This window comes from Dermochelys coriacea, chromosome 7 (genome assembly GCF_009764565.3).
Source record: "Dermochelys coriacea isolate rDerCor1 chromosome 7, rDerCor1.pri.v4, whole genome shotgun sequence".
Taxonomy (NCBI): domain Eukaryota; kingdom Metazoa; phylum Chordata; order Testudines; family Dermochelyidae; genus Dermochelys; species Dermochelys coriacea.
The window spans coordinates 126,560,560-126,587,752 of NC_050074.1; the positions used below are offsets into that span (position 1 = coordinate 126,560,560).

The following is a 27,193-nucleotide window of genomic DNA, read 5'->3' on the forward strand; positions in this document are numbered from 1 at the left end:
GTCTTCTGGGCATCTGCTGGGCCACACCCAGATGGCTCCTTCACTCAGGCTGCTAATGAATTGGGAAGAGTCCCTAACCTGGGATAGTCCCTGCCTTATTCCCCCTTCCCAAGCACTGACCCCTAGCCATGTCTGTAGCTGGGCTCCTCCATGTGCTCCCAATCACATATGTATGTAACAGTTTGATCAAGGCAAGGAGTGAACTGCACCTGAAGTGCCAAATGCTCACCTGGAGCATAAATCACTGGGAGGAGCTGGGATCTTGCTCACTACTCTTCCGAACATTAAGGGTAGATAACAGGGCAATGGGCATGTAGTAGATACGTTGCAGGGAAGTCAGAAGACAAGGAGTTGGCAGCTGTATTGCGCAGGGATGTTGTAAGGTTTTACTGATTACTGTCTGTGAAGTGCTCTGAGATATCCCACTGAACAGTGAGCAACATCTGGCAGTGGAGGGGTGGAAATTCTAAACCTGACCATGTCAAACTGCTGTGTAAGTCTGTGTGAATCCTGGCTTCTCTTTGTAAGATCAGTGCTCTGTCCTCAGACTCCCCCAGAACAGCAGTTATACCCAACCACCAGCTGCCAGTGCTCACAGAGACTATTTCCAAGGTAAGGCCATACGAGCATCCTTCTCTACCTTCCACCTCCGAGGTCTCGTGTACAATACACGTTAGGAATCCAGAGGCTGCACCTGCTGCCAGTCCACTGTCCATGATGCCCAGGGACAAACTGGCAAGTTTTGTTTTCTGTGGCTTGAGGCACCAGGTTCTGGTGAGTGCTTAAAGGAGTGGGGAGAGGAGAGCACACTGAAGTACTGTGTGCCAGATCATCCCCAGGAAGAGAGCCCAGGTGAGCTCTATGCACCACGGACATCCCAGCCAAGGCCCAGCAGACTTATGATGAAGAATCCTTCAGCACAGGGGTCAATTTCACACCATGCAAGATGGATACCCAATACCACACAGAGTGACAAGGACTAACTGGGGCCTGGTGTCATCCTAACAGCAGATTTGTAATTGTAAATGCCCTATAGCGAAAAATCCCTCTCCTCCTTCAGGTCCCTTCTAGAGACACATTTCTCTGCGCTGCCCACAAATCAAACCATAACCTATGCCACTCAAACACTTGCTCCACTCCAGCAGCTCGTAGGCAAGGAAAGTACGAAAGAGGGACCTTGCAGTATGTCGTCTCATCTGTGTCTTTAGACTGCAAGCTGCTAGGGGCAGAGGCTGTCCTCAGTGGTGTTTCATACGGCACTCAGCATATCATCATCACTTAAATAATAATGTCATTAAATCCCTGACCATGCCGTGAACAGACCACGAATAGCCGGCACCCATGGGACTATACTTTTTACAAGTGAGTTACAAAAACAGCGAGCCCCGGGGATGGCAGATATTTTAATTTTAGTAAGGGACGGACGCTCTCAAGGACTGAATTGAAAAGCTCATTTAGACTGACTTGGATGAAAGCACTGTCCCGTGGGTTGAAAACTAGCTGAAAGATCAAACAAAGGGTTATGTTAACGGACATGAACAGCAGTTTGGGAGAAGTGTCTATTGAGTGGTGCAGGGATCGATGTCACTTGACACCTTCGTTACTGATCTGGACAGAGAGGGAATGGCACACAAAGATATTCACAAGTGATGATGGGTGGGGAAGTTCTATGAACATCAGTGACAAAAAGAGCAACGTTACCTGAGATTAGAGACAGGGGCAGGAAATAGAGTGAAAACCAGCTTGGAAAATACAGCTCACTCAGCTGTGAAAGGCAGGTATTCAGTGGGAGAGAGCTGTCTGGGAAGCAAGGATCATAGAAAGGCCTAGAAGCGAAGGAAAGCATGTTACTGATGAATATGTAACATGATACAGCAGCAAGAGAGCTATCTGATTTTGGGCTGCAAAAGCCCAGAAGACATCCTGGAGTGAGGAGGGAATAGGCATCCTGGCACTGGGAGGACGGGTGGCTCTTTCATTGCCCCAGAGTACTGCAGTTAGTTCTGGGCATCACATCATCAGAAAGACACTGACTGGCCAAGTCCCAAAAAAAGCAACAGCAAGTATCAGAGGACTGGAGGAACTGCTTACTGAGGAAAGCTGAAAAATGCTGAATGTGTCTAGCTTGGCTAAGTGGTAAGTAAGGGGACTTGACACAAATCTATGAAGGGTTAAACACTATTGAGGAAGAAGATTTATTTAGCAGAGTAAAAGGGAAGATCACTAGGAGTAATGAGTTGAAAGTAAAAAAAGAAACATTGAGCTTTAATATCAGGAAAGCCTCTGTGAAAGCCTGTGGAACTAGGGGAGGGAAACATCAGAAGACTGCATACCATTCACTAGGGACCTCTTGCAAATCTAATATCATGGAAAGTTCTTAGCTACTCCAGCAATGGATGCTACAGGAACCCGAAACTGGACATACAGATTTAAAACTAAACTAGGCCAAGCCCAAGAACTGTCAGGAACTCTCCTGCTTTGGCACCGCAGTGAACTGAATCATCTAATGGGTCTTTTCCATTCCTATTTTACATGGTTCAAACTTAGGCAAGTCCATCCAAAGCCTTAAAAGTAAATAAAAGCACTTTAAAAATCAATGTGTGACTTTAGCAATTGTAACGTCTTTACAGCAGGAGAAAAGTCTGCCAGGTTTGGATTACTTCTGATTCTACACACAAGATGCAATGAGATCAAGTGTGCTGGACAAAAGAGTCACATCAATCCAGCCTCAGAAAAGCCAAGAGCAGCCACACGAAGGTAGAGTATTCACAAATCATTAAAGAACTTGCCCCCAGAACAATGATTTCTATTTAGGAATACTGCAGCTAGATCAAAGGGAGGATTCACCACAAAGTGACAATGGGTATTCGGTACGGAGGGGCAGCACCATATCTGCCTTTCGAACACTGGATGAAGAGGTCTTGGTCATATTAGCAAATGGAATTTCTAGGAAAAGGCTGTATAGCGCTTTTAGCACCATGTAATGCTATGTTTGTTCGTGTGGTTCATAACCTCCAGACAGCATCTGAAGCTCAGAAGTGATATGGTCAGAGACACCACACACTTTACTAGTGACATGCACAGCTTTTAGAAAGAACTTTCATCACAATTACCATCAAGCATTCCCCAAGATATCACTGCTCTTTTGGTCAACTCAACAGAACTTGTCTGTCATAGTGCCACCTGGTGATGCCCAATAATATTACAAGTCACTTACCTTGATCCCACAAGGAGAAACTCCTCTATAGTCTGGTTCAGTTTAATAAAATGATGTGATATCCAGTACCTGATGTCTCATAAGGAATCAGTCAGGTTGCAGCTGACAGATTAGAGAGCAGAGCGGGCTAATGTGTCATCTACACACCAGCAGAAATGCAGGCTGAGCTGGCTAACAATAGCTCTCAGCAGAAGCAGAGAGAGATGTAGAACAGAGTTGTTCCTTAAGAAGGACACGGAAGGAACCTATGGCCATATGAGCAGATTTGGGGTTATACAAGAAACAACCATTAACCAGTGAGAGTGATCAGGTTTAATGCACACCAAGACCATGCCCAAAAGCTGAGCAGCACATTATGGACTCATTAAAAGAAATCAGAACGCAAGTGGTCAGCCAGCAAAGCAATGGATGAATCATGTGAGATCCAGAGACAGAGGTTCTTGAGGGAGAATGCTTGGTCCGGGGACGAGCAATCAGAGGAGATTAGCACAAGCCAAAGGCTGAAGTGTCTTGCTGCGAGCTATGAAGAGGATGTGGAGCCAAAGCCTTCCTGTCATTATCAAAGCCAAGACAATACTGACACCCCCAGCCATGCACACAAACGCACCAGAGCTCCCACAAGCTTGGGAGGCGTGCAGAGCAGACTCAGCTATGGACAATGCTATGCAAATCTCATCATTTAGCAATTCCTGTCATGACCATGATAGAAATACAGTCCACAGAAAGAGAGGCACTCAACAAATTAATGACTAGACAGCAAGCACTGTAAAGGCTACCATTGCCTGATGCTCATTAGACAGTTCAGATGCCATCACCTCTAAAAGTGCTATTGAACACAGAGCTAGTGTGTATAAACCTCACAGGGCCAGCTCATGAAGTTATACTATTGAAACAGAGCAAAGGTTACAGTGACTATAGAGTTCCCTACATGCATCGGGAATCTGTATGCATGAAGTCAATAAAAGCAGTGCATTTTATAAATCCCTGTCATGCTTTGGGGTACAGTTAAGATCTGTGAGAGGCTGTGTCTCTGCTTGTATTACAACCCTGAGTGCCCCAAAATGCTTCTGCTATGTGTCAGCCTGGGACACACAAAGCCGGCAGCCATCATGCACTTTGTGTTCTGTAAGCAGTACAGCTCTGCCAGTTATCCCAGACCCACTCTTAACATTAACCCAGTCTGGTAAAGACATCAGATGACCTCAACACACTCCTAAATCCAAACTTCCCCAAACCCATGTGCTCTGCTATGCCCAGCCCTCTTTCGTAACATTCCGAGGAATAATACAATCCATTTGTTCCTTTAAATAGACAGAACCCAGCAGCTTGACGCATAAACTGGAGTTAATGAACACTTTAATTCAAACACAGCACTGTTGGTGTAGATTAAACAAGCTTTTTAGCAAAAGAAGATAGGATTTCAAGTGAGTTCAAATACAAGGGATAAAGTTCAAAATGGTTAAAGCAAATAAAAATGAAAACATAAATGTAAAAGTCTAAAACTTACTCTAGCAAGGTGCAGGCTTTGTTCACGATGGCTTTTCTCACTCACCGTCTTCCAGCAAGATGGTGGCTGCCCCCTCCCCACCAGGATCCCCCCAAAGCCCCAAAGTGCTGGTTCCTTGTCGTCTCAGTAAAAGAGAGAACTGGGGCTTTTCTGCCCCTCTTTTTTACAATCCAGTGAACTTTGGAAATGGATTCTTCTGAAGGATACCCCGCAAAGCAAAGTTTATTCAAGCTTTGAGGAAGGCGATACGGACGCTGGTGGTGAAGGAAACTCCTTGTTGTTTTTTACCACTGCTGCTGTTTGCTGAAATGGAAATTGTTCTGTTTCCTGCAACTCCCCGCCCTGCAGTCTTGATGGCCCTGTTTACTTCTTATATGTAAACTGAGGTAAACCCACAGCCCTGTATTTACGACAGACCTGTTTAACACCTTTCCCTAGGAAATGTTTAAAATCATCAGCAGTTGCTGCATTAATCGCCCCATCTGGAGAGGAGGAGGAGGAGTTATTAGTGTTTGGGGAGATGCCTGCTCAGGACTGTTCTCCTATTCTTCTGTTGGTTCTTTGTGGGGCTCAGATGGTATCGTTGCTGATGGTGGTAGCAGAGATCTAATGCCCTCCCTATGTGGACTGAGGGGTCTGCTGTACTGCCTTCTGTAAGGACCACAAGGGTCCCAGTAGGGCCAGTGTGTAGGAAACAGCATGGGTGGGCCCATCCAGGGTGGTACCTCCTGTCTGTATGTTGACCTTGATTGTAAAGGTCCAGATGTTATGGTCGATCTGACAGGAGAGGAATGGTGTGAAGAAAACACCCTCCATTCCTCATCATCAGCCTCCTCGATTGAGAATGGGGGAGCTACTGGTGATAAGGGGTACTCTGGTACTGCGTGCACTGGGAAGATATCGGTGCCCAGAAGCAGGGACTCCCATGTTGAGGACACCAACAGATCCTTCTAGCGAATGGTGCGGTGCTGGAGGCTTCGGTGCTGAGGAGGTCGTTGCCGGCACTTCTTTGGTGTAGAAGTTGGTGCTGGTGGCACCGCTGTGCTGTCAGCGTAGGAGCTGCTGTCATTGCAGGGGGCGTCAGAGTGGGTCTCAGTGCCGTCTCCCTCAGCGGCGTTGACATGCTGTGGTGGAGGAGGCAGGCTTGGTCTTGCCACTCAACTCTGCACTGAAGTGCTGGGGATTGGCAGAGGCCACTAAGCAGGTGGCGCTGGAGGATCCTGGTGCCTCATATGTGCTGAGCCACAGTGCGGTTGGCACTGAGGAGAGCCACCTGGTTGGAGAATGCTTTCTCTTGGTCTATCTCTGTGAGGCGAAGTAGAAGCTTGCTTCCTCTATGATTTTTTTGAGGAATGAGCCTTAGCCAAGTTCGGAGAGGTCTCCAGTGAGCTATTCCCAGTGGGGTCTGTTGTCCTGGGTCTGAAGCTGGCCATAGGGACTTTTACATCAGATGAGTTTAAGCCTCAGGGCTCTGTCTCTGCAAGCCCGGGCTTTGAGGTTGCTGCAGTGAGAGGATTTCTAAGGGATGTGCAACTTACTCAAGCAACAAACACATTGCAAGTGTCCATCTGACACTGGAACCACTTCCCTGCATGTCATGCAGTGTTTGAAGCCAGGTGAATCAGGCATTTTTTCCGGTTCACGGCCATTATCCTACCTATTCTACAGATTTGTTGGGTTTTTTTTGAGAAAGAAGAAAGAAAGGTAAGTGTGACATTCTGTACCTCGTAGGAACACCCTGCACCCCCATGTTCATCCTTGTAAAATGACTGTACAGTATCCAATGCAAAGTTTGTCATGTTGGTTGTCTTTGGAAGGCTCTTGATGCACCGAGCATTGTTGTTATAGTGATGTCATAGTAATTGTTGTTATAGTAATGTTATAGGTTGTAATTTCATATATATAGTTATGAGGCTGAAAATGTGTCTTCATGGCTTAAAATAAGACCAGGCAAAATCTCTCCAAGAGCAGAGGGGCAGTTCACACCTCATCAGGGCACGTATGAGACAAACCCAGCCCAGCCCCACGGGAACAAGGGAGCTGGCCTAGGCAGCAACTAAAGGATCTGTTGGACTCTCAAGTGAGTCACCCCCCTTCCCTTGGTCAGGTGGAGACTACGGTGAGGTAATGCTCACCTGACTCTGAAGGGGAGGGGGCAAAGCCAAGGGAGAAGAAAGAATATGATAAAAGGGAGAGATGTTTGCCATGCTCTTCCTCTCTCTTCCATCTATATCTACAGACACCACACCAAGCGACTGAAGCTCTGATCAAAGGGGAAAACCTGGCTGAAGGGCAACCAGCCAGCCTGCGGTGAGAAGCATCTAAGTTTGTAAGGGCACAGAAAGTGTTAAAATCAGCTTAGAATGTGTTTTGCTTTTATTTCATTTGACCAAATCTGACTTGTGCTTTGACTTATAATCAGTTAAAATTTATCTTTTGTAGTTAATAAATCTGTTTGTTTATTCTACCTGAAGCAGTGCATTTGGTTTGAAGCATGTCAGAAACTTCCCTTGGGATGACAAGCCTGGTACATATCAATTTCTTTGTTAAAGTGACAAACTCATAGAAGCTTGCAGTGTCCAGCGGGCATAATTGGACACTGCAAGATGGAGGTTCCTAGGGTTGTGTCTGGGACCAGAGATATTGGCTAGTGTCATTTGCTTGCACAATCTAAGGAGCAGCTTACATGCCAGAGGCTGTGCGTGACCAGCCCAGGAGTGGGGGTTCTCAAGCAGAGCAGGGTAAGGCTGGCTCCCAGACTCAAGGACTGGAGTGACCTAGCAGATCACTGGTCCAGATAACACCAAGGAAACGTCACAGTAAGTAACTATCTAAAAACTAAAATGTATGCTATCTAAATTACAGTAACACTATTTGAACAGTAGTACTATCTATCTTTGAAGGATTGCTGCGACTCCATCTCAGGCCAGGGACAGTTGAGAAGGAACTGAGGAGGTCGGGTTGCACATGCGCTAGATGAGGCACCAATGGCACTGCGACTGGCACGGGCACTGCTGCTGAAACTCTCCGAGCGAAGGTGCAGGGATGCACCAGCACCTGAAGTGGAGCACCCACAGGGACATCACTAGAAGAACAAGCCTGGGATACTTCCTACTCTCCCCTCATGATGTACATGGATCTCAACATCATCCTCCGTTTCCCCAGGGTACACCGCCAGCAGCAGTCCCATAGCTCCCTGGTGTCCTGGTCAGCTGGCAAGTCTGGCAGGTCTGGTGAGTCCTCAGTGCTGTAGAGGTCCACTTTGGGCTCCTGCTCCAGCAGCAGATGCGAAGTGTCTGGCTCCTCTGGTGGCTCCATCCCAACTGAGCTGCAAGGCCAACCTTTTATACATCCTGTCCCACCCCTCAACTTCCAGAGGACCGGACGCGGGTGTCCTGGCTTCACCCACCAAGGGGCGGGCGCAGGTCCCTCTCTGTCAATCTTGGAGGGAGGCCATGCCCCCTCGCTACAAGCCTTTAGTTTTATGACCATACTAGTGGAGAGAGATCACTTAGAACACTGATTTGTTTTGAAAGACATAGGGCTGGAGTGGTTAACCTGCCACATCATGGCGTAGCATTCTCTTTCTATGACAGAAAGAAAAAGAGTACTTGTGTACTAGTAGTAGTGACTACTACTACACCTACTACAGGACAGGCCCAACAAAGAAAATAACAGAACACCACTAGCCATCACCTTCAGCCCCCAACTAAAACCTCTCCAACGCATCATCAAGGATCTACAACCTACCCTGAAGAACGACCCATCACTCTCACAGATCCTGGGAGACAGGCCAGTCCTCGCTTACAGACAGCCCCCCAACCTGACAACCTGACCTGGTGAGGTAGCCTCACCAGCAACCACACACCACACAACAGAACCACTGACCCAGGAACCTATCCTTGCAACAAAGCCCGTTGCCAACTGTGTCCACATATCTATTCAGGGGACACCATCATAGGGCCTAATCACATCAGCCACAATATCAGAGGCTCGTTCACCTGCGCATCTACCAATGTGATATATGCCATCATGTGCCAGCAATGCCCCTCTGCTATGTACATTGGTCAAACTGGACAGTCTCTACGTAAAAGAATGGACACAAATCAGACGTCAAGAATTATAACATTCAAAAACCAGTCGGAGAACACTTCAGTCTCTCCGGTCACACGATTACAGACCTGAGAGTGGCTATCCTTCAACAAAAAACCTTCAAAAACAGACTCCAGCGAGAGACTGCTGAATTGGAATTAATTTGCAAACTGGATACAATTAACTTAGGCTTGAATAGAGACTGGGAGTAGATGGGCCATTACATAAAGTAAAGCTATTTCCCCATGTTATTTCTCCCCCCACCCCACCCCCAACTGTTCCTCAGATGATCTTGTTAACTGCTGGAAATAGCCTACCTTGCTTGTCACCATGAAAGGTTTTCCTCCTCCCCGCCCCCGGTGCTGGTGATGGCTCATCTTAAGTGATCACTCTCCTTACAGTGTGTATGATAAAACCCATTGTTTCATGTTCTCTGTGTGTGTATATAAATCTCCCCACTGTATTTTCAACCAAATGCATCCGATGAAGTGAGCTGTAGCTCACGAAAGCTTATGCTCTAATAAATTTGTTAGTCTCTAATCATAGAATCATAGAATCATAGAATATCAGGGTTGGAAGGGACCCCAGAAGGTCATCTAGTCCAACCCCCTGCTCAAAGCAGGACCAAGTCCCAGTTAAATCATCCTAGCCAGGGCTTTGTCAAGCCTGACCTTAAAAACCTCTAAGGAAGGAGATTCTACCACCTCCCTAGGTAACGCATTCCAGTGTTTCACCACCCTCTTAGTGAAAAAGTTTAAGGTGCCACTCTAAGGTGCCACAAGTCCTCCTTTTTTTTTTTGCGAATACAGAGTAACACGGCTGCTACTCTGAAACCTTTCTATGACGGAATAATTCTGTTCCGGGGGGTCACTTCCTGGTTTCAGAAAGCAATGGGGGGTTTCTTGCTACTCTTGCCAATGGCATTAGTGCAGCACCTAGGCCAATGTTTGCAGTGTCTGCGCAGCTCAAACGTTCTGTCAAAATCTGGACTGGCCAGAACAGGGTTTTCACACAAGTTTTTCTTAACCTCACCAAACCCTCTTGACATGCCTTTGACCATATGGCTTTGGCTTGGTCTTTTTACATACGTTGATGTTTTGCAACGTCACTGACCCCCCAAACGAACTGTCGGTAATGGCTTACCAGACCTGTGAAAGACTGGAACTGCTTTTTGGTGTGGGGCAGAGGCCACTTAACAACAACATCAACCTTTAAGCGATCAGGTGGGATTTGATCACCTACCCAATGTCCCAAATAAGGCATGTGGCTGCTCCAAGTTTATATTTAGACTTTTATAGTCAGAGCAGCCTCTGAGCTTTGACAACACAATTCCCAAGTGTTTCTTGTGCTCAGGCCCAGTGTGCTGAACCCCGCTCTAGAGCTGACGCAGGCCCTTGTGAAGTCCTGTTATCCGTTTGACACCGGGGTCACCAGACTCTGAAAAGTGGCTCCTGCAATAATGAAAAGTGGCTCCTGCAATAATGAACCCTAACGGTCACACTTTGAATTCACACAGTGCCAGAGAAGTAATAAAAGCAGATCTTTTCTGTGACTTGGGTTGCAAAGGAATTTGCCAGTACCCTTTCACAGGGTCACACGTGGTAAGATATCTAGCTTTGCTCACAGTATCTAACCCATCAATTCTAGGTGTAGGCTAAGCATCGGAGACAGTGACGCCCAGGGCTGGCTGGTCCTGAACAGGTGCTAGCAACATCCTCCAGGGGGAATTCAGAACTTGACAGATAATGGTGATATGCACATTTCACCAGGATGGGACTAACCAGCGAGTTTCAGTTTTCACATGACACATCACAAGGCAGGCTTTGTACAAAGCTCATTACACTGGTGCATAGGGTGTGACCCCAGGGTGCTCAGGGTCACAGCCCCATTTCACAGAGAAAGGGGATGAGTTACCCAAAGCCACCCAGCAAAGTCTAGGACACAGCTGAGAACAGACCACAGGTCGCCCACCTCCCAACCCTGTTCCTCATCCACTAGACCCACGGTCCAACTCTGCAGCTAACTCCCCCACTGTCCTGCCCCCGTCCATGGCTGCGAGTTTCCCCACAAGGGAGGGTCAGGGGGTTTTCTTGTGTGCTGTTGCCTTTAATACAGGTTAGTCCCAACGCGGGCTGGTTCGTACACCACCCTCACACCTGTCGGAGCTGAAAGGCTGGAGCAGACAAGGCAGCACAGATGCTAACATGGGCTCAGCTGGCTGGCAAATCCTGGCAGAGCTAGGGACCCCTCCGCCTTAACCGGAGCTGCGTGGCCTGTGCAAAGTGTGCACGGCCTGGTCACACGAGGCAGCGGGCCAACATGCCTCCAATGCCTGCTCTAGACCAGCCTAAGAGGGCAAAGCGGGAGGCACCAAGCACAAACTGCCCCTGAGCCTGGCACGGCTGGAGCCTGGCTCCTGCAGTGACACTGGTCTGCAGGGACTCCCCACATGCAGAGCCCCCAGGAGCAAGGTCTACCCCCCCAACCCTGAGCCCCTGGAGGGAGCACCTCCCAACCAGCAGCACCCCCCACCCCAACCCCGAGCCCCTGGGGGAGCACCCCCCCGCCAGCAGTGTCCTCGGGAGCAGGGCCTATCCCCCAACCCTGAGCTCCTGGGGCAGCACACCTCCGCCAGCAATGCCCCAACCCCAAGCCACTGGGGGGACACACCCCCACCAGCAGTGCCCCAACCCTGAGCCCCTGGGGGGAGCACACCCCCACCAGCAGTGCCCCAACCCTGAACCCCTGGGGGGAGCACCCCCCTGCCAGCAGCACCCCCTCCACACACAACACTGAGTAGCACTCCGCCATAACCCCAAGCTCTTGGGGGAGGAGCAGCATGTTCCCCCCCAGCACGACCCCGAACCCCTCAGGGGAAGCAGTGCCCCTCCCTGCCACAACCCTGAGTGCCCAACCCCAATTCCCTGGGGGGGAGCAGCACATGCCCCCCCTCCACCACAACCCCAAGCACCTGGGGGTGGGGGGAAGCAGCGCGTCTCCCTCTGCCATGACCCTGAGTGCCCAGGGGGAGCAACACCGCCACAACCCCGTGCCATCCTCCCTGGCACAACCCTGAGCTCTCGGGGCTTGGGGGCAGGGGGGAAAACAGCGTCTCATCACCACAACATAGATAAGTCACAGCTTGCTGTTCTGAAATTCTTTTTTTTCCCATCCACAGAAATTTTTGCCAAAAATATAGAAATGTTTGTTTTCAAATAACTTTTCACGTGGATACTTTTGAGTTTTTGGCCAAATTATTTTGACAAAAAAACACCCCCAAAACAATGACAGCCGAGATTCTCACGTAATCACATGACTCCAGCAGCTGCAGCTGTATCATGGAGCATATCACATAAATACACTGAGACTCGTGACATAGGGCCGGGTTGGTGACACTGGGACAGGACAGGTTATGGAAGGGAACCAGTAATAACAATAACTACCTAGTGTGTTTCATCGCTAGAGCTCAGAGCTTTACAAAGGAGATCAGTATTATTAGCCCTACTTTACAGCTGGGGAAACTGAGGCACAGAAGGGGATATGACTTGCCCAAGGTAACCCAGCTGGTCAGAATAGAACCCAGGGTTGCCTGTGCGCAGGGGTCTGCCTCACTGTTTAGCACCACCAATGCACTGCACAGGACTGGGGCAGTGTGTCAGACGCAGTCACCCCATCATACCCCATGAAGGCAAAGCTGGGCACCAGGGTTCCCTGGCTACTCCTGGGGCCTGGCTGCATTTCTGCCACCCACTCCATCTCTGGGTTTCCCGCTGCCTTCAGAATCCTTCCCCCAAAGGGTCACAGTTAGCTGCCTGGCCCATTAGCCTCTTACCCTGTTTAATGAAGAGAGCCCCCAGCCCCTGAGCAGCTGGTTTTGTTTACTCTCCCCTTATTTTAAAGAGGGACCTTTGCTCCTATTATCTGACCCCTTCTTTTATTTCAGTTAATTAAATTAAAGCCAACTTCCCAGAGCTCAGGAATTTCCGGATCTAGTGCGTTGCCTGCCGCTACAGGGAGAGTCTGCTTAGAATTATATCGCCCGCGTGCCCGGGAGCTGAGTGCGGTCCCTGATGGCCAGCCGGGAGGGGCAGCGGGCGGCGACTGTGCTGGCAGAGCTGCTACCGCCGACCTGGCACCTCTGCGCATGGCCAAAGAGCTTTGTCCCAGAGAGATGGGGGGCAGCCCCACCCCTGCCGGGCACACAGAGGGGGCAGGGCAGAGACACAGACACAATTATTTTGTATTTTCAACCAGCTTTTCCCCATTTCTCTTACCAGACCCAGCCCCTGACCTGAGCTGGCATCTCCTTCTGTGCTCACTGTGACCCCTTCTCCTCCAAGCTCACAGGTCCACACGCTGGGCACACACTTCCCGCAGGCCCCATGTGCACACCCCCAAATATACAGGCCCTACCTGTGTACATCCCTAGTACAAACCAACCTCCGCTTCCTCCCTCCCCCACACGTCCAGCCCCATACAACAAGCAACACAACCAACACATCTCCACTCAGCCTTAATGCACACGAGGCCGTCCCAATCAACCCCTGCCCACACCCAACCAAACCCTCTCAAACCAACCGCACCAACACACGCCCCTACCCAAATCGAACCCTGCCCCTGACATGCCCCTCCACCCAAACCAAACCCCATCAACACATGCCCCCCACCAACATGCCCCCCCACCCAAACCGAACCCCACCCGACACACCCCCGACCCAAACCGAACCCTGCCTCCGACACATGCCCCGTCACCCAAACCGAACCCTGCCCCTGACACGCCCCCACAACCAAACCCCACCAACACACGCCCCCCACCCAAACTGAACCCCACCTCCGACATGCCCCCCCAAACCGAACCCAACCAACACGCCCGCCCCACCCAAACCAACCCCTGCCCCAACACACACACCCGCCCAAATGAACCCTGCCCCGACACATGCCCCCACCCCAACTGAACGCCCCTAACAAAGGCCCCCACCCTGACACACGCCTCTGCTCAAACCAACCCCCTGACACGCCCTCTACCCAAAGTCCCCCCAACATACCCATGGCACCTGCCCCGACACCCTCCCGCCCTAACTGAACCGGCACACGCCCACGCCCACACTCTGAAGCCAGAAGCATTCCCTCTGTGTGCGAATGCCAGGGATTCCTTTGTTTTAAGGGAACAGTTTCACACTGTGCCTGAGTGGCACACACCCCATAAGCAGCTGCACACACCGCTCGGAACCATGCGCACAGCTGACCCCGCGACTGCAAAGCCAACAGTGCAAACCAACAGGGTTCATGGGTAAGTGGGCAAGAACAGGGCCTGCCCCTTTCTTTAATCAGGCAATACGTTTTCAGCCTGGGCAAAGACACCAAGTGGGCATCGAAGTCTGGAGGAGGGGCCTGAAAGGGGAGGGCAGCCTGAATGACTGGAAATACCATCTCAACTCCTCTGCTCTCCAGGTGCAATCCCTGAGGGGTCTAACAGATGACAAACATTGACTCGTAACCAAGCACAACACACAAAATTATATATCAAAAGGAAAAAGAGCAAGCCCCCGGTGCATTGTCAGTCCTACCCGCCACACCCAATTATAACAGAACCTCTGCATGCACGTCTGAGACACTAATACTTAGAGAGTATTACTGAGACAATAATACTTCATCATGGAAGCAGGAGAGAGGGACACAGCGAATTATATCAGTCAGCTCAAGAATATCAGGAACGTCTGGCAAATCTGCTTATAGAAATCCAAACAAGGTCATATTTTCATCAGAGAGATTTGAAGAGCGAGAGGAAAGCGGAGTTTACACCCAGCCAATCTGCCAGGCAGGATTTGTTTAGGAGCTCCCTGGGTGAGCAAGCATAGCCTTTTCAAAGGAATAACAGCTTTGACAAATTATAACCAATGTCCCATGAGAATCGTCAGGATTTGGGAAAGCAATGTTCATATTTTAAGCTAGACACCAGTTTGGTTTCATCAGCATTAAAATAAACTGTCACCTGCTAATAATTTTCTTCTTGGTTACAAAGGGCTTGTTTGGTGTGTTTGTTTGTTTGTTGGAACAAAGAGGGAAGAGAAACCATTATGATCATTATCCACAGCTACAATCCACTGCCAGCCCCCACAACCGGTTACGGATGCCACGCTGCAGACTTGGAATTCAAAGCCAGGACAAGGCCCCACAGACCAGAGGAGGCCCCATAGAAATGTGGCCCTTACATTACATAGCTGGAAACAATTCAAGAAAACCTTCTTGCTCACCCCTGCTGTTTCTCTTGTGGTGCTGCCTGCGGCACCTCCCCAGCACACAGCCAGGTAGCACCAGAGCAGCAGAACACGGTCCACGGACCCTGCCACCAAAGTTCCCAGGAACTGGGAGAGGGAGCCCTCCCCTATTGAGGCAAGATGAACTTGCATTTATTTAGCCTGGGAGTTTGTTTCTGTTAACAGGCCCTGATCCAGGCAGCTTTCCACTGATCAGGACCTATTAGAGGAAGCAAACTCCCAGCCTAAATAAACGCAATCTGCCCACAGTGTAATCGTGGGAAACAGACCCCCCAGCTGAATGCAGGTCACCCCTGCTCAATATGAGCTTGGAAATAATAAATAATGCAACCCATGCTTCCAGAGGAGAGGGCTGTGCAGCCGGCCTCCGAGCCCCCTCCCCAACACCACTGGCCAGGCAGCAAACCCCAGGAGCCATACACTCCAGCTGAGCCAACACCATTGCAATACTCGGTAACCCAGTGAGCCACACTTCCAGAAAGTCATTACTTGTAAAACCCCAGCAATGCGCTTGGTGCTGGGCACAGCTCAAGGATAAAGACAATTAGCTGCTGCCCCGAGGAGCACCCAGGCTGAGACACCAGGCAGGAGAATGCAGGTGCAGTGAGGGGAGAGAATGTGCAATCTGAAATCCACTGGTAGAGCCCTGGGCTGGGGCCTGGTGGATTCAGGTGGGCCCGGGCCCCCCTACCCAGGCCGCCACCCCCACTGGTGGCAGCTCCTTGGGTATTGGCCACTAGGCCACACTGCCCTGTATCTCAGGGATGCTATTTTGATTCTGTCCGCTAGGCCACAGTGCCCTGAAAGCAGGGGCCGCTAGGCTGTGCTGCCCTGGACTCAAGGGCCACTGCTTTCACTCTGACTCTTGGACTTCAGTGTGGTGAGGTCCAAGACAGTCGAGTAGACAGTAACCACGGTGTCCACACACCCACTATCCACCTCTAAGGCTGGGGAGCTGAGGGGAATTGGCTGGTACCTTTCTCTGGGTGAATCATGAGAGACTTTGGGAGCCTTCATGCAATCTAGCTGGGTGAGGTACTCCACATGCGGTTGTACTGAGTGATAACAGCTCCTGGAGGGGTTTGCTTTTTGTGACTAGCAAAGAACTGAAAGAGACACCCAGGCTGGAGACTTATGGGGGCACAGCAGTGCCCCAGTTCCAGGATGCACCCCAGGGATCCCACAACACTCACATCCTTAATGATATTCTTAGGATCTGATGGATGCCTTGCCAATTGGTTATCAGTAGAGGGATGGTTCCTGCCAGAATTTTCCTGTAAAGAACTCGTTTTACCCAGCCGGGGCACCCTCTTTCATAATGTGATTCTGACTATACCTCAGACCCTGCACATGTGTGTGAAAGTATTATCCTCTTTTTCCTTATTTGTATTGTGTCCCCCAAGAATATTGGGGTTCCCCATTTTTCATAGGTTGTTTGTAGTTCTTTTTATTCTCATTAGCATTTACACACATAGTGCACCCCGCGATTAGGGCATGTATTAGAAAAGTGTGACTACCTGGTATCGTGTAGTCAAGATTACTCTTAGTGTTAATTTTTTTGCAATATCGCCCCTGGGTGCATCTTTTCCCATAATCTTGTAGCCTAGGGTCATTCTCTGGTCACTTACTTATGTCAAGCATTTCTTAAGCCTATGGCCTAGTAAGGCTAAGCTGACATCTGACAGGCCTTGCATTTCAGCCCTACTTACTTAGATACCGAATACTACTTATCAGTCTTATCCTTCTATAACCCTACAACTTCACTCTATTTAGCATACGATTATATGTGACATAGCTGACGAGTTAATTATAACATCACACAACACACAATAAATTAATGATAAAATGAACTAATTGGCTACATTATGCAGAAGTCCCAGAGGTGAATTGCCTCCTAGTACAGTTGGGTGGCTTGTGCTCCACGCTGGCTGTTTATGTAAAACATGGCCACCCAATTATCTGTTAGAATTAATACATTTTCCCCTACTATGTGGGGGAGAAAGGCTGCGCCGCGTAGATGCACCACTCTTAACTCCCTGACATTTACATGAGTCTTTAGGTCTTGAGACTAGAGGGACCCCATGTGAGCGTCCCAAGCCAGGGAGGATGTGTCTATGACTAGAGTGAGGGTTGGCAGTAGGGGGACACAGGGGTCCCCCATGCAAACTTTCAGAAGGTCCATTCAACAATCCAGAGATAACAAAACTAACATTGGCACTTGAACCACTTTGTCCAGCTGATGGTGACTCAGGGCCTACACAGATGTTAGCCCTCCCTACAGCTTTCTGAGATGTAGCCTGGTGTGTTGAACTACCTAGGCACATGGTGCCAGGAGACCCAAGCGACTACGGCAGTTGCATGCTGTGGGGAGAGGGTATGCTCTCAGCCACACCTCTAGGTCCCATAATGTTTCGAACCTGGATTGTGGCAGAAAGGCCTTGGCCTTTGTGGAATCTAAGACTGCCCCATGAACTCTATTCTCTGCACTATTTACTAGGAGTCCTAGCATGTCAAGATGGACAGGACTGTGGATGCTCTGGATAACACTTGAGCCTCAGACTGACCTCTGATTAGCCAGTTGTCCAAGTGCGGGAACATATGGACTCCCCATTTTCATAGATGCACTGCCATCATGGTCATGCACTTAGTGAATATCCGAGCAGCAGATGACAGATTGAATGGAAGCACCAGGAACTGATAACGGTTCCCACCCATCCACCACAAATCTGAGAAACTTCCAGGGGTTGTGGTGTATTGCCACATCGAAGTAAGTGTCCTTTAAGTCAAGGACAGCATACCAGTCCCCCTGTTCCAGGGAGGGGATAATTGAAGTTAGCATAACTAGGTGGAATTTTATTTTCTTTGGGAATTGGTTCAACTCTTAGATCTAAATTAGGTCTGAGGCCCCTGTGACGCATGGCCAGAAAGGGTTAAGCATCCTGCAGGATAAATGACACAAATTCAACCTTTAGAGACATGTTAGAAAAGTATGTAAATGGTAATTAGGGCCATTCCATGCAAGATAGGCTAGACCTTTGAAATGCAAACCTGTATGGTTAGAGAATTAGAGGTGATACTAATTGTATGTGTTTACTTATATCCTGTTAGATGTTACCCATGTAAACAGACAGTTCCTGTCTATTACTATAGCTATTGATTCAGCGATCAAAAGGAAATATTAACATTTAGATGAATCTTGGGTGAAATTGTGTCATTGACTATATGTCTCTTTAAAGCTGTATATGAGCTACTTAATGGATAAATTACCTTATGTTAATCCATGTGGTTGATTACCAGTGATGTTTGGGAAACAAAAGGTTACATCACCCAGGACTGTATGGTCCAGGGGCTGCTAGAAAACTATAAAAAAGGATCAGGTCCCAAGAGTCTTTTAATCTCAGATCTGTTTGATGCTTCATGCAGAGGAAGCTTAAATCAATAAAACTGAGATCTCCACTCCTAATCTGGATCACCCTAAATATGAACATTGGACTGTAACCTACGGATTAATTCGGAAAGAACTCTTTGCAACTACAAAGCTCACCATCTCTACTATGAATCTGATCTCAGAACTGTACTCATGTCTGTATGTATGCTGGTCTTTTAACCAATACTCCCTTTTTTCTTTTTAAATAAATTTTAGTTTAGTTAATAAGGATTGGCTGTAAGTGTGTATTTGGGTAAGATCTGAAATATTCATTAACCTGGGAGGTAATGTGTCCGATCCTTTGGGATTGGTAGAACTTTCTTATATGATGAATAAGATTTCCAATAATCCCCATCACATTTGACTTGGGTGTCTGAGTGGAGGCCTGAGGCTGGGTTGCTTTAAGGGATCTGTGTTGTTGGCTTTTGGAGAACCAGGGAGGTACTATAGAAGCTGTTTTGTGCTGGTTTGGTAAATCTAAGTATTGGAATATTCACCAGCTTTGGGGATTGTTTGCCCCATTCTTTGCAGTTTACCCTAATTGAGTAACTTCAGTGTGGCTCCCTGGGACCCCAGTCATAGCCTCCTTTTGCCTTGGGAATGAAGAAGTTATGGGAATAGCCTTTCCCCTTGAGGTACAACAGGACTTCCTCTACGGCCCCTGCCTGAAGAAGAGACTACACCTCGTGTTGAAGGACAATCTCTTGAGAGTGGTTCCTGAAGAGGGAAGGGGTGGGGGGAAAATGAATTGGAGGGCATATTCCAGTTCCACCATGCTTAAGATCCAAGCACTTAGGAAGTGGGATAAGGAATTGGGAAATGAAAGGTGGGGAACCAACAGAACTATAGTAACTGGTGCTCTGCCCTCAACCAGCCCATCAAAATGGCTGTTTGGACAAGGCTGCTGGATGGGATGAGCCGGAGAGGACACTTCCTATGACCCAGCCCTTTCTCTTTGGCAGATCTTGGGATCGGGGAGCACAAACTTTGTGCCTGTACAGCTGCTGTAGATGAAATTGTTTCCCTTTCATTACTGGACTACAGATTTCAAGAGATTTTAGTGTTGCCCTGGAATCTTTTAGGCGATGGAGTCTATCATTCATTTTTTTCTGAAAACGAGGCAGGTCCTGGATGGTCTGCTGGACTTCTGGCGGTAGCCCGGATGACTGCAACCACGAACACCTTCTCATAGTAGTAGCTGACGCCATGGTTCGAGCAGCCAAGTCTGCACTATCTAAACTGTCCTGGACAGCAGTCCTGGCGACCAGCTTACCTTCTTCCATCATTCCTGTAAACACCTGTCTACAGTCCTCTGGTAACTTCTCTTTACATTTTGTTTTCCCCATGACTCAGGGTGACTCTTGGTTTGCAATCCTGAGTTGCAGACTTCCTGCTGAATAAAGCTTGTGATCAAACAGATCCAACCTCTTCAAATCTTTGTCTTTTGGTATCAATGCCTGTTGTCCCCGTCTCTCCTGCTCATTGGCAGCTGCCATTAAGGTAACCTGAGGAGGGAGGAGAGCAGAAATGGTCATGCCCCTTTAAGGGGATGTAGCACCTCCTCTCAGTTCACTTTGCCATGGGAGGCCAGGAGGAAGGCGTCTGCCAAAACACCTCAGCTGGCTCCATGATGGCTTCGTTGGCTGGCAGAGCTACCCTGGCAGGGACTTTCGATACCAGAATGTCCACCAGCTTGTGGGAACATCCACGCCCCTCCTCTGCCTGGATGTCAAGCACACAGGCCATACTTCTCAGTAGATCTGGATGAGCCCCTGTCGTCCTCTGGCAGCAGGGAATCACTCGCTGGCTCAACACCTCATCTGGTGATGAGACGACACAGGTGCTGGAACTAGAGGTCCGGGGCGGGGGACGGGGACGGGCTGCCGCACCCCCTGGCTTAAAATGGTTTCCATTACAGTATCCAGGGTTTACAGTTTGGTTCAATAGTTCTCAGCAGCCACACTATAAACATGGTTCCAGCGCCCCATGAAACGAGAATGCCACAGACTTTTGAGGTGGTGGCTGACCTATGTCTTGTGGTGAAGAATCTGCCTGAGAGACTTCTGGCTGGTTGGTACTGATCTTGGGGAAGAACCTGCTGAGACTGAGAGAGGTGATAGTACTGCCAACACCATCGGAGGTTTGCCCCTTGACTGCTCCAGCTTTTGTGGAAGCTTGTGACATTGCATTCTATATGTTTATGAAAATATGCTTATGAGTGTGAATATAATGTAACTGGAATACGCTTTATGCAAAAGGTCTCTTGTAAGGTATCATTACAAAGCTTATAATCTACTGAGTGTGGTCATCCTATTTGTATGAATGTATCATGCTTGTATCTGAAACTAGGAGTACGAAATATAACTCTGAGGTTCTACTGTAATTATGCAAAGTGTGGGACATTAATGGTGGTTTGGAATCTTGATGGCTCCCATTAACCAGGACAATTGGTTGTAAATGGCTCTGTTTACTTGTAAGATTTCCTGTATAGTGTGTGCCAGCGAGTGGGTAATGAAGTCTCACAGGACATGTGATCATGTCACCTGAACTGGAATCCATCTTTAACCTTGTGCTTTTCCATTTAGAAGGAGGAGTGGGAACACAGAGACAAAGGATTCCCACCTTGTGCCAAAGCTATTAAAGGGGGTGGAACAGAACAATTGGGGCTGCAGTCATGACAATTCCCCTAGTTACCACCTGAGCTGGAACTAACAAGGACTGTACCAGGGGAAAGGATTGGACTCAGACTAGGAAGGAGTCTAGTCTATGAAAGAAGCTTATTGGAATATCTCTGAGGGTAAAATTTATCTGTAATCAGTTTCTTAATGTATTAGGCTTAGACTTGCATGTTTTTGCTTTACTTACTTTGTTCCATCTGTTATTATTTGAAACCATTTAAATCCTACTTTTTATACTTAATAAAATCACTTTTGTTTATTAATTAATGCAGAGTAAGTGATTAATACCTGGGGGAGCAAACAGCTGTGCATATTTCTCTATCAGTGTTATAGAGAGTGGACAATTTATGAGTTTACCCTGTATAAGCTTTATACACGGTAAAATGGATTTATTTGGGGATTGGATCCCATTAGGAGCTGGGTGTTTGGGAGCTGGAGACAGGTGCACTTGCTAAGCTGTTTTTCAGTTAAAAGTCTGCAGTTTTGGGAGTGTGGTTCAGACCCTGAGTCCGGGTTGCAGCAGGCTGGTGTGTCTTGCTCAACAAGACAGGGTTCTGGAGGCCCAAACTGGCAGGTAAAACAGGCTCAGAGGTAGTCGCAGCATACTATGTGACAGTCCCAAGGGGGTCTCTGTGACCGAACCCATCACAGGGTATGGATGATCACACCTCCGAGTCAGCAGAAGAAGAGTCTGATAGCTCTGACAATGGAGGGGCAGAACCCGCTGACACTGAGAGGGGTGGCAGTACCGGCGACACCGTCGGAGGTTTGCCCCTTGACTGCTCCAGCTTTTGTGGAGATTGGGAGGTAACAAACAATGCTGCAGGCTCTTGATGCAGCAAGGTAGGTACTGCAGGCGTCGGTACTGGTTATAAACCTTCTTGTACCACCTGTGAACAGGTATCAAGAGACTAAGCAGGCCCCTTGTGGCTGCGCATGTCTCCAGAGTGGTTGGGAGTGGCACTGCAGAGATCTTTCAGGGGATGGCCTCGACAGACCTGGCACAGGTTCCAGAGGAGCAATCTCCTCTCCCTAGGCGAGAAGTGCTCCAGGGGCAGCTTCTCCCCTGAATGTTTCACAGAGTCTCTGCCTCTACATGGCTCTGGTACCGAACCTGAGGAAAGGCTGAGCCTTTTCTTCAGTACCGGCAAATGGGAGAGAGGACATCTCCAGTGGGGCACTCCACACTGAAACTGACTTACTGGGGGCGCTTTCCCCAGGTGATGACTCTGATGGACGGCAAAGCGCTGCTTCCGTAAGTAAGCACGTGAGCCTCGGTGTTGTCTTTCTTTGAGTGGGGCTTGGTCCCTTTACAAACAGGACATTTGTCATTAATGTGGGATTTTCCCAAATGTTGTAAGCAGGCCAGGTGTGGGTCGCCGACTGGCACAGGCTTAGCACAAGTCCAGGAGGACGTAACCCTGGAGAGCCGGGCATCGTTCTGGTACCGATCCTGGTACCGAAAGATAAAAAGTGGTCAAAAAAGGCCTAAAATGCAAACCTAGCACTGAGAACTGGCTAATTTCTAACAGCAACAGGCTATATACATACAGGAGTGAGGGACGCATTTGTCGCAAGCAGCCTGGCATTGCTCTGACAGCCATCGGTGGCAGTAAGAAGGAGCTGAGAGGGGGCAAGGTGGCTCTGCCCTCTCAAACCAGGGTGGTGACAGAGGACTCTCGGAGCACCCCGCTGAGTCCCGCGGAGGGTAACATTCTCCGATCACTGTGCACAAGGTGCGCACCTACAGTGGAACGTGCCTGTGCAAGCACTCAAAGACGAACCGGGAAAGCTGATGCTCATGGGGAAGGGGAGAGGACATGGAATAATTTATACCAAAAAAAGCCAATCCTATGGTGGCCAGTGCCGCTAGTCAGGGTTTGGTTTTTAACATACCCCTCATTGTCAGGGGAGTCGCTGGGGCTCAGCACGCTCCCTGGATCACAGGTAGTGGTTTCTGACTCTCTAGCAGGATTGGGGTCATGGGCGGCACATCCCATAGGCTGGGGAAGGCTGTGCCTACCCAAACAGCCCCGCACGGCCCCACCCATGCTCCTCCCCCAAGCTCTGCTTAGTACTTGCCCTTCCCCCTTGACCCCAGCCCCGGCATGTTGCTCCTCTCCAGGGAAGCAGCGTGCTGGGGCTAGGGCGGCCAGGACTTGGAGTGGCTGAGGCCGCCCAGTGCTGGGGAGGGGTGGGTGAGGCTGGAGGCACTGGGGCGCCCTGTGCATGGGTGGGCTGGGGTGGGGCTGCGCCGCTCGCCCTTTGCTCGGGGGCTGTGCACTGCCTGCCCTGTGCTTGGGGGCCAGGGAAGGGGGCCTTGTGCCCCCCGGGTCCTCGTGTAGGGGGGGTGGAACTGGCTGGGAGCTAGCGTCCCGCAGCTGGTGGTTCACGCACCGCCCATGATTAGGGTACACAGGACAGCTCAGGCAGTCTGGCATGAGGCATTCCCACTATTTGTCCATGACTAAGGCTATGATTTTTTCATGGAAGTCACGGAATCCATGAATTCAGCCCTGTCAGCCGGAAGCTGCAGGGTTCCCCCACTGCTCCCTCTCTGCGGGTGCCAGGGCCCCCCAGAGTTCCCAGCCACCACAGGCAGTAGCTCCTGGCCGCAGTGGGCGGTGGAGTAGCCCTGCAGCTCCCTGTGGCTATGGGTGCCGGGACCCCGGCATATTTCCCAGCCAACACGGGTAATGGGGCCCCAGCGGAGGTGGGTAGTGGGGACCCCCTGGAGGTCTGAGCTGCTGCAGGCAGCACCCCACCCCTGCAGCCCCTGGCCAACACAGCCAGTGGGGCCCTCCCGAGCTCCCTACCACCATGGGTGGTGGGGCCACAGCTCCTGACCGCAGCGGGGCCTCCGCAGCTCCCAGACAACACAGGGGATGGCCCCCGAGCTCTGAGCTGCCGAGGGTGGCGGGGCCCCAGAGTTCTGAGCTACTGCGGTCACCGGGGATCCTTCAAAGCTCCTGGCCTCCACAGGTGGCGGGGGGACCCCAGAGCTCAAAGCCCTGGAAACCTGGAGCTCCAAGCCCCCACAGGCAGGGGGGACCCCCATAGCTCGGAGTGGCCCCCCACAGCTATCCAACCTCTGGAGGCAGCTGGGCTCCCCATTTGGTCAGGGATATTTTCAGTAAAAGTCAGGGACAGGCCACAGGCTTCCAGGAATTTTTCTTTATTCGCTGTGACCTGTCCCTGACATTACTAAAAATATCCCTGACAAAATCTTCACCTTACCCATGACACACGAACATGCTCCAAGCCTCTCTACCATGCAATGGCGCTATTAACACTCATTTTGTAATTTGGGGAGTCAGTGAGAAATCAAGCATTAACCTCTCACTGACAATCCCATCCTGGACTGGAATCTGGGAGTTTGCATAAAAGATTTCCATGGAATCTATTCTCCAGCCCTGTATCCTAGTTACAGTGCTGTGTAGTGGTTTAAAGGTTATTCCTATAGGTGGATTCCCCCTGGACACCCAGTCTCTGTTTCCTATGTAGGGATGGCAGAGAACCCAGCTCTACATTACTCCTGGGGCAATAATGTATTTTCCATTGGACTGAGTTTTCTCCCTCTGGCTCTGGTGGGTTTAGATCCAGGCCACCAGCAGGTGAGAGGCCACAACCAGAGGTGCAAAGAGAAGCAGGATACACAGAAGGACTTTCAAATTGTCCAGTGACACACCACATGCAGCTTTCTGCTCACCTGTCCAGTGCAGCCTGGCCTAGCCCTGAAGCTGTCTGCCTACCCTACTAGGTATCAGGAACCCAGGCAACAAATGAAGCTTGGGGAAGAGTTTTTTCCACTTCCTGCAATTTGGTAGAACAATTTGGTAGCCTGGGAGGAGTGACTGGTTATTCAGAGATTCCAAGACCCGAAGAGTCACTGTGATCACCTAGGCTGACCTCCTATATAGCACAGGCCAGAGAACAGCCCCAACATAATTCCTAGCGCAGATCCTTTAGGAAAGCAGTGCCAGTGCTGGAGATCCATCCCAGCCCTTGCTAAGTTGTCCCAATGGATAATTACATTCACTGTTAAAAATGTACACCATATTTCCAGCCTTAATTTATCCAGCTTCACCTTCCAGCCGCTGGCTCTTTGTAGAGCCGTCTGCTAGTCTGGAGAACCCATTATTAAATATTTGTTCCCCAGGTAGATACTTACAGACTCAGTGCAGGGCAACAGAAAAGGCTAATGCATCCCTGCCATGGCATGTTTCCTATTCAGCTGCCAGAGGATGGCCTTTCCCTCCACTTAAGTGGCTGAGGAGGTAGCTTCCAGGGGGTCTGTCCCTTTCACGGTGACCATTTTGAATCTAGACAAGATGTTAACTCTGCCCTAAACAACATCTCATTGCTGCACAGTTGCTAGTTTGGGAAAGTAAAAGGAATGGTGAATACCTACTGTTGCCAGGTAACAGCATCCACTGTGCGGCCAGCCACCTTCATGAACCTATAGGAAACAAATGAAGAAACCATGTAAGCCTGATACTGTGACAGCGGTTGATGAGCGCATGACACATCCAAATGCAACAGACACTCCTTCCAACTCACATAATGGCAGACACAGTCACTGCTCCGGCTGCTGCTGAGCTGGATCACTGTATCCTTAAATGGAAAGAACCAACCAACCAATTATTCGCAAAAAGAAAAGGAGTACTTGTGGCACCTTAGAGACTAACAAATTTATTAGAGCATAAGCTTTCGTGAGCTACAGCTCACTTCATCGGATGCATTTGGTGGAAAAAACAGAGGAGAGATTTATATACACACACACAGAGAACATGAAACAATGGGTTTATCATACACACTGTAAGGAGAGTGATCACTTAAGATAAGCCATCACCAACAGCAGGGGGGGGAAAGGAGGAAAACCTTCCATGGTGACAAGCAGGTAGGCTAATTCCAGCAGTTAACAAGAATATCAGAGGAACAGTGGGGGGTGGGGTGGGGGGAGAAATAACATGGGGAAATAGGTTTCAGAGTAGCAGCCGTGTTAGTCTGTATTCGCAAAAAGAAAAGGAGTACTTGTGGCACCTTAGAGACTAACAAATTTATTAGAGCATAAGCTTTCGTGAGCTACAGCTCAATGCATCCGATGAAGTGAGCTGTAGCTCACGAAAGCTTATGCTCTAATAAATTTGTTAGTCTCTAAGGTGCCACAAGTACTCCTTTTCTTCATGGGGAAATAGTTTTACTTTGTGTAATGACTCATCCATTCCCAGTCTCTATTCGAGCCTAAGTTAATTGTATCCAGTTTGCAAATTAATTCCAATTCAGCAGTCTCTCGTTGGAGTCTGTTTTTGAAGCTTTTTTGTTGAAGTATAGCCACTCTTAGGTCTGTGATCGAGTGACCAGAGAGATTGAAGTGTTCTCCAACTGGTTTTTGAATGTTATAATTCTTGACGTCTGATTTGTGTCTTGTGTTTTGAGCTGTAGCTCACGAAAGCTTATGCTCTAATAAATTTGTTAGTCTCTAAGGTGCCACAAGTACTCCTTTTCTTTTTGCGAATACAGACTAACACGGCTGCTACTCTGAAACCAACCAATTATTATAAGTGTCTGTTGCATCTCCAGCTCAGAGCACAGGAGGAGCAGAAAGCTAACCCAAGATCAAGGCCTTGAGTATTCTTTCAGGACGTCAGATCTAGGAGGATTATGGAGGCACTTTAGGAGCTCCATAGTTAAGGTTCCAATAAGGTATGTGCATGAAGTAGTCTCTTGATAGTTCATGACTCAGAAGTCTAAGCCTATGGAAGAGCTCATCCCCACACAACACTCATGTTAAATTAGAGTTAAGGCTGTTCAAGTGTATTTCCTCACACGCCTAATGCCAAAAACAAGGAGATTATAGATTATAGGTACCATTCACACCCAGCACACCGCCAGCCTCCAAGCATTAGCTTACTGCCACCAACATACTAATGGCACCTCTAGTCATCAATACCTTCACCCTCAATGCACACATCAGAAACCATGCCCCCCAAA

General features: G+C 49.2%; 1 protein-coding gene across 2 annotated transcripts in view; it reads right to left on the reverse strand.

The window, feature by feature from the left end:
- The window catches only part of HPSE2 (heparanase 2 (inactive)), a 318,946-nt gene that overhangs the window by 61,913 nt on the left and 229,840 nt on the right, over positions 1 to 27,193 (reverse strand). For both annotated transcript variants that reach the window (XM_043519408.1, XM_038410018.2), the window contains exon 6: positions 25,611 to 25,658. In XM_043519408.1, coding sequence (XP_043375343.1) covers positions 25,611 to 25,658 — 48 coding nt within the window. The remainder of the gene's footprint in view (positions 1 to 25,610; positions 25,659 to 27,193) is intronic.